We start from the raw sequence: 19,610 nt of genomic DNA on the forward strand, positions 1-19,610 counted from the left end.
GCAAGCCATTAGTATGGTATGTGACAGTGGCAGACACCTTTGCCCAAACGTACATGCCCGGACGTCACGAGTGCCAGGAAGTGCAGCGGAAGCAGGCGAAAACCATAAGCTGGGAAAGTGTAATGGACTTGCTGACCGATACGTAGTGCAACCGATCGCGTTCGAAACCACGGGCACATTTGGACCGCTCACAAAGAAATTTTTTAACGAGCTGTCGCGAAAGATTAGCGATTGTACTGGTAATCCTCGTTCAGCAGAGATTTTGCGCCAGAAAATCAGTACAGAGTTACAACGGGGAAATGCAGTCTCTGTCATTGCAACATTTAATGACACGGTCGATAGCGAGGATGTGTTTTCGGCTTTTAAGCTGCTAATCGTGAATAATTGCTTAGGCGTAAAATTTACGTGATAAATGCTAGGTACCGGTAGATGCCGGTGCTAAGAAATATCATTCATGTGGCCGTCTTTGATCGACAGAGTACTCAGTTAAGTCATTTTTCTCCTGAAATAATTCGTTGGCGAGTGGCGAAATGCAAAAAGTATTGGTTGGCCAAACTGAATGTAACAAGGATCGAACTCATGGTAGCAATACACATAGACACACGACATACCCGATCTCAGTACATAAACTGGTTGACCTTTGTGGGTTTTTATTTTGCTGCATATAATTGACTTGTGCATTATGAGGAGCAGCGGGCTGTACTTATTAGGTGTTGCACAGTTTCAGGCCTTAAAAACCTCATAAATGCCCCACAATGCCAGCTTGCTGAATTGTCTAATGTCTACCGTTCTCAAGTCGACGTCGTTCCACGTCCGGGCACTGCCATCCGGCTGGAATCCGCTGTACCTGCCGCAAGAACAACCACCACCTAAATTAAACCACGCACTGCATTTCTAGTTGAATACAGATAACATCAACTTGGCAGGGGGTAAAACATGGCAGTGGCAGGTGCCACTGCCATGTTTTACCCCCTGCCCATCAACTTGCCTGCTTAAGAAGCGACGGAGGACGATCCAGTCCTGGGGGTATTCAAGCGTGTGGCACCAGCGCGTGCGCACCGCCGCCACTTTGGCTAAAACGTCGGCGGTGGGCGGGGGAAACGAGCGGTCCATGGCCGACATGAAACTGCGTCTGACGAGCTCCCACCCGTTGCGCCAGTCACAAGTCAGCCGGGGGATGCAGATCAGCGTCCCATCTAAAATCGACTGCGCTGCAGAACCGAATCCGCTGATGCAGCGCAGTTCGTGATCGGGTAAGCAGATCCCGCCCACTTGGACACCGTGCACCGCCATTCGCATTTGGTCATACAGCGTTCCGTGCATTGCCAGTCCAGCGACGACTAGCTGGTGGCAGTATGGCGCCGATTCCAGGAGCATTTCTGGCACCATGTATGTCAGGCAGAAGAAGTTGATCGCGAGAAAAGGCAGCTTGATTTGCATGACCTTCAATAACTTCTGCACAAACCAGGCAATGTGCCAGTTAAACTGCTCCGCCTCCCAGTCATGGGCGCGCGCTGTGATGCTGACGCTCTTCGTAGCGGAAGTGATGGTCCGGCTTAACACCATCGCTACGCGGTAACAGTTATGGTCACCGCGCTGTGTGCTGTGGAAGTTTTCGGTCAGGATCTGGATGTGTTGCGTCGCGCGGGGATTGCCCAGTATTACTTGCCACAATGCACACACTCTGTGGAAGCACAACACGTCAGATGTTGTTTATTTTTGATCGTATTTTAATTTCTAGGAGACTACCTCGACGTTTTTCGCATTCCGGATAATTTGACTGTACGATTTTGCGTACCCCACACCACAGACTCGGTATTCTCCGCGGTGTGCCACAATGTCATGACAAAAATGATTCCATATAAGGAAGTAAAAAACGATGTCATGTAAGTAAGTAAGAAATGACATGACATAATGAAGTAAAAGCAAGGAGGCACAAAGGAGCACTAGCCGCAGTCTTGTGCCGTAAAATATGGAATCTGCAGCAAAAGTTTTCTTTTAAGCGTGCTATCCGCCCTTCTGAAAGGTCGGGTATGGGTCTGGGCACATTGTTGCTGAATAGTGGAAAGCAAAAACTCCTTCGGAACGTTTCCTACGGAAACCTGACGTAGTTGCGAGGATTGAATAGGAATAAATGCGGAATAAAATCTGAAAATGCTTTGATGCCGATACTTTGGGAATGTGACAGCGAACCGGCAACTGAAATGTCAGAATCAGGCTAACCTTTCCCGTTAGAGACTACACAGATTTCTCCCAAAAGCAAGTTTTGAGCTTTAGGAATATGTAGAATTCATTTCTGGAGTTTAGAACAACAGAAAAGTTTGGATTCATTGTGGCGACATTTCCTGATTTCCATCAACGATGTGTACCAAGAAGAATTTTGACTCATTGAAAGCAGCTGCAAGACCATAATTAAGCGACTACGCTTCGCTCCGGTATGCCAGTGCACGCCAAGGTGCATTTTCCTACTTAGGGATAACATTTTTTATTAACTGAGAAATTATATAAAAAATTGCCAAGTTTTTTATTGCGGGACAGCGCAGAAACTACCGTGTGTCTGTGTGTCCGATAGACGAATGCGCATTGAGAAACTGTCCGGAATGCGATAAACATCCGAGTACATGTACATATACAAAATGATCAGAGCAAATATACCGCTTGGTTTGGGCTTGCGTATGCAGGTCAAGACCTTCCAAGATCTCCGTTAACAGTGCAAGTGAGAGATGGCATAAACAACCAGCCGAACAAGATCCTTGAAACAAGAAAAAGGAATACAGATTCATACAGAGCAATTCAACAAATCCATTTGAGGTATAATAACGAATATAAATCCATTATATCACTTAGTTAAATGCAGCTGCAGTTACCGGTACTCAGCGAGCAGACTAACCTTCCAGGCACTCCAAAGCCTGGTTCGTGGGAACTATTGGCCGACTACTGCAGGACGCTGCCTGCTTTTCCAGGATCAGAATCTTCAACAATATTTCGCCAGTCCAGTTCATGGTTGCGGTGTCTTTCTGGCTGCCAACCACCGTAAATGTGCACATATCGGAGCCGATTCGCATATGGAAACGACAGCTGTCCTCCATGCCGGTCAACGTTGGATGCGCACTGTACATCAGACGGAAGATCTCAATCAACTGCGGCACACCGAAGAATTTCGTCGTGTCAAAAATGATTTCGTGGTCAGTGTACAGAATACCGCTAGTTCTTGCCAGCAGCGGCGGTTCGCCCAATGCCAGCTGGCTCACGATCTGGCACCGATCAACAACGGCAACACCAGACGCTGAACTTCCCGGCATGTTGGTGCTGATAAAGTACATTTGGCAATCGTAAACGAAATGGAGCAATGTGGCCGGACGAAAACGAAATGGGCCGTCGTGTTCATCGCGGAGAGCGGCGAATACCGGCATGTTGTGATATTCTCGAAAAAGTAGATCCCTTGACAGGAACGGTAGCGGCCACACTCTTGAAGAATGGATGTACCGTGCAGGTTCTTTGAAGGAGTCAAAATCAACCAACACGGAGTCACCGCGAATATCCTGGATGTATCCCAGCCACCAAGTATCCTTCTCCATTTGCACGGCTACAGTGTTCTGGTAGTTGATGCAGTCCTTGCCAACCAAAAGCCGTCGGAATGACGGGATCACTAGTCTGGAATCCATTTCGAGCTACAGCGATGCCCAGTGCCTAACCGGCGATCCTAAGTTACATGAACGTACTGACTGGAATAATTATCCGCATGGATGTACAGTAGACGCTGTTTGCCCAGGTATGACTACAAGAGCATCGTCATCGTTGGCCGATTGGAATGGCCTGGCGACTGCTACGTCACAGATCTCTCCACCTTTTGCAGCGTTAAAAGTGGGAATCAAAACTGAGCGAGTCCACACTTACAGACGTAACAGCAGTATGCAGTGGAGCTGTTACAGACTGTAGCTGTATGCGGGTAATGATCCTTATTAGGCCACAGCCAGCAAACGTTTTTGTAATTTACACTTTACAGATTTCTGTGTCTTCGCTATGGGAAACAACCATTTATCCTCATTAACTGAAATTCAGTTAAGTACTGCGTAATCAATTTTAACAAACGCTTGTTAGAGCCTGAGCGGCTTAGAGCAGCGCGCGGTCCAGCCGAACGGTAGTGCAAAGGATTGACTCGCTTTCTAAGGTGGGTGCCATTATCGAAATGTGTCTCCAACGCGGCCGCTACGGCGTGTTGCCGGCCTGTGTGGATCGAGGGGTTGGTAGTGCTGCTGCACACAGCCGTTCCCCGCTAATCCTCCGCAGCACGGCACTCAGGGTCCGCAGGACGGCGCGCCGATAATCACTGCTCAGGAAGATGTAGATCATCTACAAAGAAAGGTCACTGAACTATTACGCTGTTTCTGCGTCCGATCTGATTCAGCCGTGTGCACACGGTCTATACGTAATATCGGTATTGGAATGCCGGCATATATCCAGATAATTACTGATTTTTAGTATACACTTGCAGTTGCAGTAAGTAATAATCTGTCACCAAAGGGAGCGTATTGCAATGTGCTGCACTACATTACCAACCAGCGCTAGAAACGAAGCATACCGGCGTGCCGGCTGCGCCAAAGTTCGTCAACGAATTAATCCAGAAGAACAAGAGCGGCCGACCGATCCATATCGTGGGGAAATGCGCGGCGATGATGGGCAGCGGACAGTAGCAGGCGACGTACCACACAAAGGACCCCATCAGCATCACGGCGATATTCCGCTGCCGCCGCCTCCCACTCGACTCCCGGACCTGTTCTCGCCACGAGCGGAAGATGCTGGCGACGACGCACAGATATAGCACGCCCTGCAGACAGAAGGGAACGTTGACGCTCAAAGATATCAGGACAGGGTACAGCGGATGGGAATAATGAATGAGTACACAGGCGCCCATCAGCGGACTGAAGGCATAATACCCTAACAAATCCGTGACAAAAGGAATCGTCGCCAGACACGCAATAATGCCGGCCACCGCCACCAGGAAGGCGGTGGCCCGGCGACTGGAGATGTGGGGATAGCGGTGAGGCAGGAGGATGGCTACGAAGCGGTTAAGGGTCAGGGCGACGGCGATCCAGTGGAGCATGGTGAGAAGAATGTGCCGGGAGAACTGCACCAGGACGCAGGTCACCGGCAGGGTGTGGTGGAGGTTGGCGGTGAGGATGGTAGTGGTGAAGAGAAAGGAGGGGAGCGCCGACACCGTCTCCAGACTCAGCAGCCCGATCACCAGTAGGTGGGCGCCTTCGCGGAGGGGTTGGTGCCGGAGGAGGGCGCAGATTAATAAAACGGCGGACAGGACGCCAGCGCCGGACACGGCGGAGGACACGCCGTACCACCACAGAAGCGCATCGTGCTGGCTAGCGACGATCCCGGCTGCGGTGGAATTGTTGTTGACCATTGCAGATTGTGGCATAAGCTAAAAAACCGTATTTTGTGAGCCACTCATCCAGACATGTAAACTGTCTTTCCGTACAAATATTATGCAAAGGATTAGGGAGAAAAGCATCATTGCCTTCCTTCTGCTGGGAGGATGGAGAAAATACGGACAACCGCTTTATGACCTCTGGCTGTTGCTAAGTAGTGCACGGTGGAGCGTTAATGCAGGATACATTCCTGTCTCCAGATGTTTCCGGTCTCCTGAGTGCGCATTGCGCAGCAACTACGTGCAGCCCGAAATTCGGTCCGCCGCTCCTTGCGAAATTATAAGAAATCTTTTAACAAAATTGTTAATTACTATTATTAATCCTGTGTATAATGAAGAACGGCTGTCAAACATTCACAGGGTATTAGTTCAAGAGTCTCACGGGGACATAAATGCAATCATGAGATCGGTTAGCACTCATGATATCCGCAGCGGAAGCGCTGACGCAAGGCCACCAGCACCGTTATATACAGTCGACGGCAGTCATCCATGCGCGGCTTTTCATTAAGGGAATCAGGTGTCAGATACCCGGGCCGAGACTGGCTGTTCCGGTAATGAAAAAGTATTAAAAAGCACTATTAATTAGTTTATAAATCTATGTTTGTCGGAGTAACCCGAGCCATATACCAGCTGGCCAAAGTCATGTCTTGTACAGTCGAAGTTTGTTTGTTTGTTTGTTTGTTTGTTTGTTTAATGAGCTTAATGTCTACAACATTCAGGTGTTAGTATATAACTCCTGCACGAGGTTATATACTAACATGGGAGAAAAGGCTATCACATCAGTGATAGCCTTGCATATAAAACATCGCAAACCTAAACAACAGTTTTACAGTAAACAGTAATGATCAACATGAAGTTGAAGGAAACGCTTAGTCCACTTTAAATCCGCCCATTCAACCGTATCCAGGCAAGAGTCAAAACTGTTAATGCGGTTAAGTGCAGAAATTTTCCACACGATAACAACTCTTTTCCAGTCTGCATTCTGAGAACTGGGTTGTGCAAAGAATGCGTCACAAAAATCACACTTTCACTAAATTCACTTTGTTTTCTCGGTACCTTTCAGTCACGGTTCGCTCACGGTTAAGGGTCACGAAGGCCAGTTTATCGCGGAAGGCAGAGGAAGGCCAAAAGTTCATCGGAGCCGATGGAGCCGGCTGCCTTAAACAGGTTCACGGTAGCATCGGTAAGGTTAAATGCGCTTTTCAGTTCATCGAAGGCCATGTGGTCGGTTACTTCCGGAGCGACAGCGTCGATGAGGTTTCCGGTGTTGGTGTAATGTTTAATGGTTTAACGTCCGCACACATTCAGGACAAGGCCCTGTTCGAGGCAGCCTACCATACAATAACAACCAAAGTACAATATGTACAGCAGAATTTCAGAAAAGATTGAACAACAACAACAGCGAATTCAAGTAATAAGACTTAATACTATACACCCACTCTTTAATGAACGCATTTGTAGGCCAAATCTCACGCTCCAGAATAATTTTTCCTCATATCTGTGAACGTACTATTACGGGCCAATGTGGTTGGTACCGCGGTGCTGCCATCCCATGATTTGCTTAAAGGAGAGTGATAAGGTCAATTTTTCCCCGCTTAGCTGAGTCCAAGTTGTGCACAAAGTGACTTCATTAGGCTGACTGTTCCATATCGATTCTTCAGCTGAGACTTGGTGAGAGTGGCTGGAGGCGGCCTGCTTGCGCTACGGTAATCGAATCGACACTGACAGGGGGGGGGCGCCCGGAGGGAGAAAACGGGAAAATTGTGCGCGGGACTGGCGTAACTGCCGCTAAAAACGGAACTGGCGCACCGAAAATTACAATAGAAAAGCGTAGAAAAGTGGCTTTTTCGAGTCAGTTTTCTACGATTTTTTTCAATTTTGGAGCCATTTTCCAACGCGCCGGGTGCGCGACCGCGCCCCCCCCCTACCCTCGGACCTCGCGACGGCCCTGGATACTGAAATCAGACACTAGTTCAGAAGTTTGTGCGCACTGCGCTCGTTCATAAAACATTTTGCAACTGGAATTTGCACACTTATATATGTAAAGCTACCGTTAACTGGATTCGAAAACGCAGCTGATATACTGCGCTCACCACAACCAGAATACAGAGTAATAAGCAGATTTAGGGTTAAAATCTAGAACATTATGATATTTGTGCGGTCTCTTTGGTTTGTTTCGGGGCCGGTAGGCCGGTGTACGTGTTGAGACGTATAAAAGGCGTATCACATTCCACCGTACTGTCTGTAATTCGCAGTCCAAAACTTTGCTCTCGTTGTTGTGGGCGTTGCGTGCACTACAAAAAACTCCAGTTTCCGTTGCATCAGTTGTTTGTTAATGGACTGACGTAAACTCCCGCGAATGGGAGCATACTGGAGATCAAATCGCAGTTCACAGTTTAGAACTTCAGCACGGCGAGCGGCGTTCTTCTCGGCACTGTTCGCGCGCATCTTGACAAAAATTTATTTTTGTTTCTGGTACCGCGTTTATGCATAGAGATCCCTTGTCCAGGCACCCTTGTGGCCTTGTCAGCCGCAATTCAACGATAAACATTTAACGAAGTCCATGAAATTAAAGCCGCGGTCCAGTCCAGTTTTTGAATAGCCCCGACGGCCCGTTCCCTGGACGCGTTTTCAACGCGGCCGCTAGCGCGACATGCCGGCACTGTTGGCACCATGGCCTGTGTCCAGCGAGAGTTGGGCGGCGCTGCAGCACACAGCCGCTCCCCGCTGATCTTCCGCAGCACGCCACGCACTATCACCAGAACGGCGCGCCGATACTCGCCGCTCAGGACAATGTAGATTGTCTACAGGGAAAACGCACCGATTTTAATATCCGGTTGCTGAGGCCGGATATTCGTTTTAGCCATGCGCACACACCGGCGCGCTAACGCGGCAGTAATATCGGTAGGTGACTCGGGATGCCGGCACCTACCCAGGTTTACCAGGCAGGAATTAAATCACAAAGAAACTGCAGTAAAATTCTGGGGGTACGCGCTTCGGTATGCACCATTGTAATCCGCAACCGAAATTGCCACTATTTATAAAATTATTTGCGTCATTAGACATGTTTCGAATTTCATCAGGAAATTGATAACTACCGGCGTGCCAGCTGATCCGCAGTGCATCAGGGAGTTGAGCCAGTAAAGTAGCAAGGTGTGCGTACGAGGACATACGTCGTCCATGCAGGACAATGCACCGTGCCTGTTACTGATCCCAACGGGGATAAACGAAGTTCCGAACTGACGCAGTTTCTGTGTACTTCAAATAACACCGTTGGCCGATGGGAAATGGGAATGGCCTGGTGACTGCAACTTTATAGGTCTCCGCATCTTTTTGAACGGTAAAAGTAGAAATGACACCTGACCGAGACACAGTTGGTACAACGTACAAACATGCGGGTAGGGATCATTATTATACAACACCCCCTATTTGTGCATTTGACATTTGACGGGATGTTATTTCGGCGATATGCATGAAAATCCTTATCCTCATGAATCTAAAGGCGATGTTTACAGTGTATTTAAAGGCAAAATGAGATAGGGGTTGAAGGATCGAACGTAGACATCCCGGTTGACTTTGTCGTTGCGCTGACTGCCCGGCGTGTCTCCACTGCGGCCGCTAGCGGGTGTTGCCGACACTGTGGGACTGGGCACCGCCTTGTGTGGAGCGAGAGGGTGGCGGCGCTGCAGCACACAGCCGCTCCCCGCTGATCCTCCGCAGCACGCCACGCACGGTCGCCAGGACGGCGCGTCGATACTCGCCGCTCAGGAGGATGTAGATCATCTATTAAAGAAAGGCCGCCGAAATCAGGTACCGTGCGGCTGCGACCGGATCAGTTTTAGCCATGTGCACACGCGCTAGCGCAGCAATTATATCGGTAGCCGGTAGGTAGCTCGCAGCAGTTCTTACGATGTCGGCGAATGCCGCGGTTACCAGGTATGTAATTAAATTAAAGGACATACGTAATTGCAGTTATACAGTAGTCTGCAAGACGCACTTCAGTACGCACAATTATCATCCGAAACCAAAATTACCACTATTTACGAAATTATCCTGCGTGATTACATAGGTGCAACACGGGCTAGCCCAGGATACGAGTTACCGGAAGGAAGTTATAATCAAATTGGCTTGCTAGATGTATATGGCACACTAAAGTATGACAAGCTGCATCCCAGCGTGCGACAGTAGGTACAGAATCTGGTACAGTCGGTACAGTAGTGCCGGCGATACATATCTCGTAAAAACATACCGGCGTGCCGGCTGATCCGAAGTGCATCAGTGAGTTGAGCCAGTAAAACAGTAACGGCCGTCCGCGCCATACGGTGGGTATATACGAGCTGATGATGGGCAGCGGACAGTAGCAGACCACGTACCACACAAACGAGCCAATCAGCATCACGGCGATCGTCCGCTGCCGTGACCTTACCACCGACTCTCGCACATGTTGCTGGCACGAGCGAAAAATGCTGACGATGACGCACAGATAAAGCCCGCCCTGTAGACTAAACGGCACAGCGACACTGAGTGACAGGAGAAACGGAAGGATCGGATGGGGGTACAGAACCGCCATGCAGGCGCCCATCGCCGGACTAAAGGCATAAGATCCCAGAATGCCCAGAACAAACGGGAAGGTGGCCAAACACCCGATGCCGCAACACACCGCCACCAGGAAGGCGGTGGCCCGGCGACTGGAGATGTTCGGGTAGCGATGGGGCAGGAGGATGGCCACGAAGCGGTTAAGGGCCAGGGCGACGGCGATCCAGTGGAGGACGGTGAGTAAAAGTTGCCGAGGGAACTGTACCAGAACGCAGGACACTGGCAGGGTGTGGTAGAGATGCGCGGTGAGGGTGGTAGTGGTGAAGAGGAAGGATGGGAGTGCCGACACCGTGTCCAGAGTCAGCAGCACAATCACCAGTAGGTGGGCGCCCTCGCGGAGGGGTTGGTGCCGGAGGAGGGCGCAGATTAGTAAAATGGCGGACAGGACGCCAGTGCCGGACACGGCTGAAGACACGCCGTACCACCACAGGAGCGCCTCGCGCTCGTTTGGAAAAGTGCTAAGTGTGATGGAGCTGTTGTTGGCCATTGCAGCCAGTGCATCAAAATATGTTACAAACTGTGACTGTATGCGTAACTGCCAACGGAATTAAATTCTGCTTCCCGAGAACGGCAACCTTGATGTTATTCTGCCGGAAGGGCGGGGAAAATTAGAAGTTCTCGGGTTGATACACTGCCCTTGGCTGTTCTTGATAATGTCAGATGACATAATATGGAGAATGGAGACATGGGATACCGCCACACTGCGACAATTAAGCGGACACCCACTTCTGCCGGCACTGAAGCGTTTATTAAGCATTACCCAAAAAGATGCTGGAGCCTAATATCTTGCCATCAGATATGTTTGTAAAAAAATGGATAGACCGATTTCGTGAACTGCTAATGTGTATTAAGCATTAATACCGAAACTGACCTTTAATGGGTAATTGGGTACCACTTGTAAGTTGTAAGTACTCACGTAACTGAGTGCTAAAAAATGTTGATGCTGCACTGATGGTAAAGCATTAATGGCAATATTGCACTTAATCTTTTGATCATGAAGCTTTAGTTCACGAATCCTCGTGCCTGGAGCCATGCAAATGCCCTTTTCTGTTCTTTTCTTCGGACACCGACCCTGCACGACAAGCAGCCAGATCTAGAGCAACCTGTGCTAATTTGAAAAAAATACCTGATTGAAATCTTATAATAACTTTTTTAATGGTATTTTCAATTTTGTGCTATTCGGATATTAAGCACAGACATGTTTATTAACTAAACGAATTTTCCGGTAACTTGCGGCACCCGGCTTCGGATCTCCTTTATAATTTCCGCGGCGGAAGTGCTGATGCAACACCTCCAGCACAGAATCATGTGCAGCGCCGAAATGATGGGAACAAGGTGTCAAATGACGATACCGGGACATATATCTGTATATATTGTATATATGTATGACATATATCTGTATATGTATATACATGTCCTCGCGCTATAAAATGCCGAGGTCACCGTTGGCGCTGGGTAACGTCGCCGGAGGCGGGAAGAAATCCGGATAGTGCACGTAATATTCTTGATATAAATGCTTGTTCGGAGATTTTAACTAGCTGATTGCTGGCGCTTTCAGCGCTACAAGAAACGCACCCTTTCGAGGAACACTTAAGTGGGAAGGGAACGCCCAGGACCATTAAGTCAAGAGCCGACGGTTGGTTCTGCTAAATTGCCGCGGTTAAGCGGATGAATGCACAGTACTTGTATTTTATAACACGCGCAGACTATGACTCCTCTCAATACTCAAGGTTATTATTTAACAGAAAAGATGGTGTTTTATAAGTTTATAATTCAGATCGATGTCTGGCATGCATCAGCCATCACAGTTTCGGTACAGCAGAATGCAATTAAGGGAAGTGGCCTGGTACATGGTACCAATTCGTGTACATGCACGAAATCTTTCACTTTCGCGCACTCCCAAACCCTTTTTTCTCTTGTTTTATGACTGTAGTCAATGATTTATACAGGTGAAAGAGCGCAACATCGGTTCGGGACTTATGGCTGTTAGAAAATTCCATAAAGTTTAAGTCTCATTATGGACCGATCTCTTTCTGATTTTGCACGTAATGCATAACCACGAAGAACGTTTTTACACCGATCCACTGTTCTAGCATGTTTTTCAAATTTTAAAATGAATTTCAAAAATTTTAAAATTCATTTTAAAATTTGAAAAAAATCGTGGAAGTCTGGATCGGTGTAAAAACGATCTTCGTGGTCTTGTGCATTATTTACAAGCAAAATTTGAAGGAGATCGGTCCATAATGAGACTTTTGGTACACCTGAAAGCATTTAAACTTTTGGGAATTTTCTTACAGCCATAACTCCCGAACCGGATGTTGCGCGCGCACACGGTTTTCAGGCCTGTGTATACAAATCATTTGACTACAGAATGTCATAAAACAAGAGAAAAAAGGGTTTGGGAGTGCGCGAAAGTGAAAGATTTCGTGCATGTACACGAATTTGGTACCATGTACCGGGCCACTTCCCTTAAACGTTTTGGAATTTTTATTTACTCAAAACTTTCCAACCGGATGTTGCGCGCGCAAACGCATTTCACGCCTACGTATACAATTCTTTTGGCGAGAAAATATCATAAAGCAATGCAAAAAAGTGTTTGGAAGTGCGCGACAGCGAAAGTTAATTTGGTGCTGTGTACCGGGCGAAATCCCTTAAATGTATGGCTATGATTAAACGGAGCAGTTGCGGAAAATGTTTAAACTGTGACGCGAAAGGATATAACTCATGACGTCGTTTAACTTTAATTCACTGGCCTCTGGACGCGCCTAATTTTACTTCACTTTCTGGCAAGATTTGTAGCTAAACTATTGAGTCACATATAAAAATTCCGGCTATATTCACCAGTCTAGACGGACAGCTTTTTGACGTGGTGGTAACTAATCCGGCGTTCGCCCAAACGAATAATACACGACCAGGGCTGGTGCAAAAACGCCAGCCCAAAGAACACATACAACCCCATATTCAGCGTTAGCGACCAGGACCGGGTGCGGGCCACCATCCCCGGCAGGAAGCCGTCCACCTCGAAGGTCTCCTCCAGACTGTACTCCTGATCCCGGCGGCGGTTGGCGTTGACGAAGGCCTCCTTCTGCGCCTGGAAGGCCTCGCGCGACCGCTTATCGGCCAGGACGTACTTTTTATGAAAGGTCACGGTTTGGTAGGAGCCCGTGGGGGCCAGCTGCTCCCCCGGGCTGACGTCCTCCCAGCCGCGGAAGTGGAAGGTCTCCTCGCCCGTCCAGACGATGACCTTCTCGTTGTGGTGCTCGGTGCGCGAGGTGCCGTCCGGCGCGGTGATGGTCACGGTGCGGTTGTCCTGATGGAAACACTTCATGTGCCAGGTGACGCTGGGCTGGCCTGGGTAAACGAGAAACAACACTCGATAGGCGCAAGACGTGCGGTAATCAATAGGCACCGCGGTGTGTTAATTACAGCCATGACAAAAATACCTATTCAGCCCATCAAGTCAAAGAACAAAATTGCTAACCGACATTAATCGATGTAAATGCGTTGTATAATAACCTAACCGGCAAACATCCAGCCGGTTATAATTACACAGTAGGAAAAATCGATAATTGAAATGCCAATAAATCAAGGGGATTTTACAGACGTTGGCGCAGCTGCGCACCATGTCCCGGGTTCGATTCATAGGTTGGGCAATTTTAATCTCATAAAAGCAAACAGAAAAGATGTACAAAATTTTCTGTATAAATGTATGATGCATATAACGGTACTTCAAAGTATATACAAAGTGTATAAGAAAAATGTATACAAAGATGTATATAAGGATGCATATAAAAATGTATAAATATTTAAATAATGAAAATGTATAAATGTATAATTAAAAAAAAATGTATAAGTATATGCGATATTTATGTATTATAAGAAATGTATAAAATTAAGCAAAAAATGTTTGGTAATTCATCGCCGCTAATGTAGTTTGGCTTCTGTATCTGGATAATAATAATAATAGTAATAATAATAATAATTTTACCACGCGCGACAGCATCCAGATGATTCTGGAGATCGGCCCGGGAGGCCATCTTCCTTAACGCCTTAAACGTGTCGCTGGCATAGAACACATCGCCCAAGTACACCGGGTAAGCGAAGAACAAAATCACACAGCCGAACGCCAGCCGCAACCCGACCTTTTTCCGCTCATTATACCCGGCATCCGCGGGCAACCCGCTCCAGTACACATACTCCCAGTACAGCAGCCCGAAGCCGACGGCGTTACATAGTAAAATCACGAAGCGGATACAGCCCATCGTGCTGCAGCATTCGGTGAAGCAGGCCCGGCCGCACACCGAGTCCCCGGCCAGATCGGTGTTCTGGTCTTCCAGGAGGTCGTCCGGCGCCGTGGAGAAGCTGGTACGGCTGGCGGCGTAGCTGCTGCGCACGTGCAGCAGCGGCGAGCTGAGGCTGGCCGGCATGGGGTGGGCGGGGTCCGGGTAGGGCGGGGGCTCGTCGCGGGAGCCGCGGGGGGTGGCGGTCAGGTGGACGGAGCCGTCGCCGCTGCCGTCGCCGACGCCGCGGTAGTGGACGCTGATGGTGCTGTGGGTGGAGCTGGTGCGCAGACGTGATTCCGCCATTTTAATTATCACAATAAATAATAATTAAACGGCCGCCGGCAGTTTACGTAACAATTAACGGCCGCCCGGCAATTAATTTAATATGTACGGCCGCCGGCGATTTATGCGGCCGTGCGCGGTGAAATTCCCAAGTAGTGGATGCGTGGGAGCGTAATAAATAATGCAGGCAGCGGATACGCGCGGAGTAAACACTCAACTAACGTCGCGATTTAACTTTACAATCGGTACACACCAGGCCGAGATCAATAGCCGGGTCAGTGTGGGGTGCGGAGCGGCGGCAAATGATCAGCGATTTGTACAATGGCCATTAATATCCATAAAGCAGCGATTACGCCGACGTCAGCGGGGCACACTGACAACAAACTCTCGTTACACAATGTGCGCGACATGCTTTATATATCATGTCGGTGGAATTAGAAACCCACGATTCCATCGCAGCATTATCCCTGTGATTTAGTCCTGTTTAGAGGGGAACGGGATAAACGTATCGTGTGTTGAACATTCCAGCCACGTTGTCGTGGGGGATTTAATTAGTGACGGCCGTTTCCGCTGCGCTGCGCTGCACGCCGCAGCGATACATACACATACAGAGCGCCTACAGACAGCAAATCGATACCGATCGATTTACAAGCGAGAGGAACAAGGCGTACAATCAATACAGCAGCGCATCTGCGGCTATAAACACTGCCCACCGGCATCCCTTCGATTTCCGGTGAATGAGCATTAAATAAATGTACAACACAACGCACACATACGCTCCACCGCTCCATAAATCACTTTGTGTCAGACGCCCAGCTTCTTGACATAGACGTACTGCATCCGCGCCGACTGCATCTTGATCATGAAACTGAAGGGCAGCTCCAGCAAAAACAGGACGGCCAGCACGTACCAGTGTAACGTCAGGAAGAAGGGCTTCTCGCTGGTGGTGGACGCCAGCACCGCCGGCTGGAACCCGGCAATTTCGAAACTCTCGCTTAAATCGTAGTGGGTGTCGCGGAGGCGGTTGGCCGCCACGAAGTAGTCGCGTTGCGCTTCGAAGGACGCCAGGGTTTGGTTGTCGGACAGGACGAACTGCTTGTCGAATTTGATGCGGGTCTGCTGGAAGGCGCCGATGGTGTCCAGTTGGCGCGGGTCGGAAATGTCGGCCCAGTTGCTGAACTCGAAGGCCTGGTCGCCCGTCCACGAGGTCACCTTGACGGTGTAGGTCTCCACGCGGGTGGTACGGGAGCGGCCGCTGCCGGAGGAGACCAGGCGGGTGCGGGTCTCGTAGTGGTAGCATTCCATGTGCCATACTACCGCGGGAGCACCTGTAAACAGACGATGCGAAACGTGACCTTTGTTGCTTGACCACACGAAGATGAAAAATCTAAGAAATCTAAGAAATCCAAGAAATAATAAAACCAGTGCTAGGGCATGTTAATTAGGGCGTAAACGTACGAAGACGAAAATCTTGAGAAAGTTAAGAAACCTAAGAAACCCTAAAAAACCATTGCTGATACGTAATTGTGGCGTAATTATGCGGTGCCAGAAAATCTAAGAAACCTAAGAAATCTAAGAAACTTGTATGCGGCCTCAGTTGCGGCGTAACTATGCGGAGCCCAGAATTCCAAAAATCTAAGAGGTCTAAGAAATTTAAGAAACTTACCGCCACGAACGCTTTCTACATACTGATGGATATCCGACACCATCACTGAATTATTCAGAAACTTGGTGTTGGAATTGCAGCAGAATGTCTCCAGGATATACGCGATGTAGAACGCGCCGAGGAGAATGGAACCAGTGACCACCGCCCACGTCGCGGCGTACAGCACCGACTTCCACAGCGCCAGTAGAATTATCCCGGTGAGGATGCAGAGGATAACGAAGAGGCGCCAGTACGTGATGAACTTGCGGAACATCTCGTGGCAGGCCACGCCCGGCTCCTGCCATTCGCGGGGCTCCTTCATGACCAGATTGGTGGAGGAGGGAGAGCGGCCGTCCACGACGTCCTCGTACAGAGGCGGTGATGCCGGCATCTGCACTTGCACCTGTTCCGGCGCATTGGATTGCGAGACGGTGTAGGACACGCTGGGAATCGGTTTCGCGGAAGCGTCCATTTTGAGGAGTGTTCTTAACTAAGCGCTGTGAGTGCGTTAAATGTTTTTGAAAGAAATCTAAGAAATCTAAGAAACCTAAGAATCCACGAAGTAATAAAACCGATGAAAATACGGAAGACGATTGAGAAGTGCTTATAAGATAACGGTGAACACGTGCGATTTAAGGGTATTAATCACTCGCGTGTGGAACGACGCTGAGCGGCATCTTATCTAGCGCATGTGCGCCACAAGGACAAAGGGCTTTATCAGCCGTCTGCGCATACATTGTCATTGGACTGATGATATGGACCAACGTTGCAGTTCACAAAATTAATTATAATAACGCTGTATGGATGTGCATTGTCTTGGCTATCTACGCGCTATCTTAACATGCGTAACGCTTACGGGGATTCGGGGATTTTGCGTTAAGGACCACTTCATGATTGACGCTAATGTACGACTGTTGTTGTCAGCGGCTCATGATCAATTTCGAGGCGATCGTAAAGCTGAGGAATGACCGCTGTCTGCCGCGGTTCAAGCTATGGACGACTTTGTACACGTTAAATTTTTCGATGCATGTTTTTTTTACATGTATATGCCGTATCCCACCGTATAGCTCGGTAGTCTCTACGTATCCCTCATAATTATGTCCTCACTGTTCATTTCTGCTTTATGTACATTACCATTCCGATAACTGTCTTAGTCGGAAATTGGCCAATCTATAAACAAATAGGCTGCTCTGATGGACACTTATTAAAACATGTCAAATATAAACATTGACAAAGCAACCCAAATCGGTATTCATGATCTTAGGGCACGAAGTCGTTTTCGATGTCGTTTGAACTGCACATAATGCTACGACTACTATAATAATAATTATTTCAGTATCTTGTCAAAGCACGGCACGGCGATATAGGTATATATATGCGCAAAAGTAAGTTTGGCGGCTGTATAAACTTCTAAGCCGAATATGGATTGACGCCTCCTACTTAAAGATTTTCAGTTTACTGTGGGAATTCGGCGAAATGACCAAACCAAAACAGTTGTTTTTTTTATCAAATTCTCCAAAGATGAAATCAAGCAAAATTCCGACTTTAGGCTCGATACTTTTCCAGGTTGCTAACAGAGAAATTTCTTTTTAAGCACCTTGCTGGTACACTGCTACATAATTAAAAGTTGAAGTAAACAAACAAGCAAGTCATTTTAAGCTGCAAAAATTTTAGACAAGATTGACCGGGTCTAAACATGCCGCCGAAGCACTCACACCGCCAGCATTTTGACACAGAGGTAGTGGGCGCGTGGCGTCCGCATTCGGATCATAAAGCTGGAGGGCAGTTCCAACCAGCAGAACACGGCCCACACGTACCAGTCTCGGCGCAGGAAAAACGGTCGCTCCCTGGTCGGGGACTCCGATGGGTATCGTATCAGTCGTATCGGGTATCGTAGCGGTCGTATCGGTCGTGGACAGCCCAGGAGTGTCGCCCAGCGCCCACCGGATAAACACCACGAGGACGATGCCGGTCAGTATAGCCGCGGCGACCCTTTTGCCGCAGGCAAAGTCTGCCGCGTCCTGCCCCTTGCGGGCGTCCGCGTCCATGACGATGCTGGTGTAGCTGGGCGGTTGGCCGTCTACCCGCTCCTCATACCGTGGTGGTGGAGGACATTTGGTGTCTGTGGCCGTTGCCGATAGATTCCCTGGCATCTCGGTCTCCAACGATGCCGTCGGGACAGTGGGAGCAGTTTGGGAATGGGACGCCATTGGGAATTGTGGATTAGCTAGGGAACAGGTGCTCTCTGGAAGAGAGACCTTTCGCCCCTGGAAGGAGGTCCCTTCTGAACTGCAGCGGAAAGCGAAGAGCAAGGCAGTCCAGTAGCTGTTGCCGTTTAGCAATAAGGACTCGGGAACAGTACGGCAAATGCGCACACACGCACTAACGGTACCGACTATGTAATCTGCAGTAAAAACACATTTCTGTACTTTGCGGTTGCTTTAGTTGGCTAGTTATTGCGAAAACGGCTCGGTTTAGATTTGTACATAGTCGGCTCTCCACGTGCGGGCCTCGGCTGTATTTAGTACGTACTTTAAAGTGTAAAGCAAACATACCTTGGCTCGTGAATGATTCAATGAGCGTAAAGCTGTAGTAAAACATTTTTTTGGCTGATGGCCAACTGAAACATACAACGCGTGTAGCGACGACGCGAGTACCGTATTCCAACGACCTCGAGCTGTTATATGCGAGGTAGCTCACTGGCCGGATGCAAGAGGGTTAAGGCCGCTTATGTGCCAGTCTGCAACGACAATCCTCTTATAATGCCGATGCTATTGAGCAATCACTGCAGCACCGCAAAACTAATAATCATTACTGCCGGGTGTTTGCTTGAGATTGCCTGACCGGCACATAACCGGTTCCTTTTACCACAGCAGTTAGCCGTATCTGTATGTTTTTCAACAAGGCTAAAGCCGGTGTATCTGCAAATAATTTTTTAGTGAACATAATTTTGGCTGTTTGTTTTTTCACAAGGCTGATGATCTGATTAGCAGTTAGCGCAGTCAATACACCACAACCGATGGCTGAGACGAAGATAAGGAAAGACTCGGAAAACAACTATTATAACAAATATATTTTGAAGAACGCAATTACCAGTTATATTAATTTGTCGACTCAATGACACGAGCATAAAACTCAGCTCTACAGACTCTGTACAATGCGATCTTGCTAACTGTTCGCGATTTAGCGGGAAGTGCTTTGTCCGGTCAGCTGCGTGGCGCAGGAAGCATGCCTCTGTACAGCATTTCGGGAAGTTTCAAGGCCCTGGAAGCTACACAGGCCCAAAATGTAGTGAGCGCAAGGATGTACCGGGATGACCTTTCCTTTTTAGTAGATTTGATGTCATGGCTTCTCGGGCTTAATT

At 48.5% G+C, this 19,610-nt stretch overlaps 3 protein-coding genes across 3 annotated transcripts; all 3 read right to left on the reverse strand.

Moving 5' to 3' along the window:
- Positions 1–4,209: 4,209 nt before the first annotated feature.
- On the reverse strand, positions 4,210–5,416 carry LOC129590917 (uncharacterized). Its single transcript, XM_055486363.1, has 2 exons — positions 4,583–5,416; positions 4,210–4,353 (listed from the first exon to the last, which is right to left on the reverse strand). Exons 1-2 carry the CDS (start codon positions 5,414–5,416, stop codon positions 4,210–4,212), a joined length of 978 nt encoding a protein of 325 aa, XP_055342338.1.
- Positions 5,417–12,790: 7,374 nt separating this feature from the next.
- LOC129590977 (uncharacterized) lies at positions 12,791–14,928 on the reverse strand. The gene is made up of 2 exons (XM_055486445.1): positions 14,025–14,928; positions 12,791–13,387 (listed from the first exon to the last, which is right to left on the reverse strand). The coding sequence occupies exons 1-2, from the start codon at positions 14,620–14,622 to the stop codon at positions 12,882–12,884; spliced, it is 1,104 nt and encodes a 367-aa protein (XP_055342420.1). The 5' UTR covers positions 14,623–14,928; the 3' UTR covers positions 12,791–12,881.
- A 191-nt stretch (positions 14,929–15,119) lies between these two features.
- Positions 15,120–16,824, reverse strand: LOC129590978 (transmembrane protein 151 homolog). The gene is made up of 2 exons (XM_055486446.1): positions 16,268–16,824; positions 15,120–15,929 (listed from the first exon to the last, which is right to left on the reverse strand). Exons 1-2 carry the CDS (start codon positions 16,716–16,718, stop codon positions 15,406–15,408), a joined length of 975 nt encoding a protein of 324 aa, XP_055342421.1. The 5' UTR covers positions 16,719–16,824; the 3' UTR covers positions 15,120–15,405.
- Positions 16,825–19,610: the final 2,786 nt, after the last annotated feature.

This window comes from Paramacrobiotus metropolitanus, unplaced genomic scaffold (assembly GCF_019649055.1).
Source record: "Paramacrobiotus metropolitanus isolate TYO unplaced genomic scaffold, Prichtersi_v1.0 Parri_scaffold0000043, whole genome shotgun sequence".
In the NCBI taxonomy this organism is placed as follows: domain Eukaryota; kingdom Metazoa; phylum Tardigrada; class Eutardigrada; order Parachela; family Macrobiotidae; genus Paramacrobiotus; species Paramacrobiotus metropolitanus.

Excerpts from the sequence above, each read along its gene's own strand:
- LOC129590977 (XM_055486445.1), bottom strand. The coding sequence starts at position 14,622 with ATGGCGGAATCACGTCTGCGCACCAGCTCCACCCACAGCACCATCAGC. Across the intron at positions 13,388-14,024 it reads TCTGGATGCTGTCGCGCGTG|GCCAGCCCAGCGTCACCTGG; the intron begins GTAAAATTATTA and ends TCGTTTACCCAG.
- LOC129590917 (XM_055486363.1), bottom strand. The coding sequence starts at position 5,416 with ATGGTCAACAACAATTCCACCGCAGCCGGGATCGTCGCTAGCCAGCAC. Across the intron at positions 4,354-4,582 it reads TTGGCGCAGCCGGCACGCCG|ATGATCTACATCTTCCTGAG; the intron begins GTATGCTTCGTT and ends CTTTCTTTGTAG.
- LOC129590978 (XM_055486446.1), bottom strand. The coding sequence starts at position 16,718 with ATGGACGCTTCCGCGAAACCGATTCCCAGCGTGTCCTACACCGTCTCG. Across the intron at positions 15,930-16,267 it reads TGTAGAAAGCGTTCGTGGCG|GTGCTCCCGCGGTAGTATGG; the intron begins GTAAGTTTCTTA and ends GTCTGTTTACAG.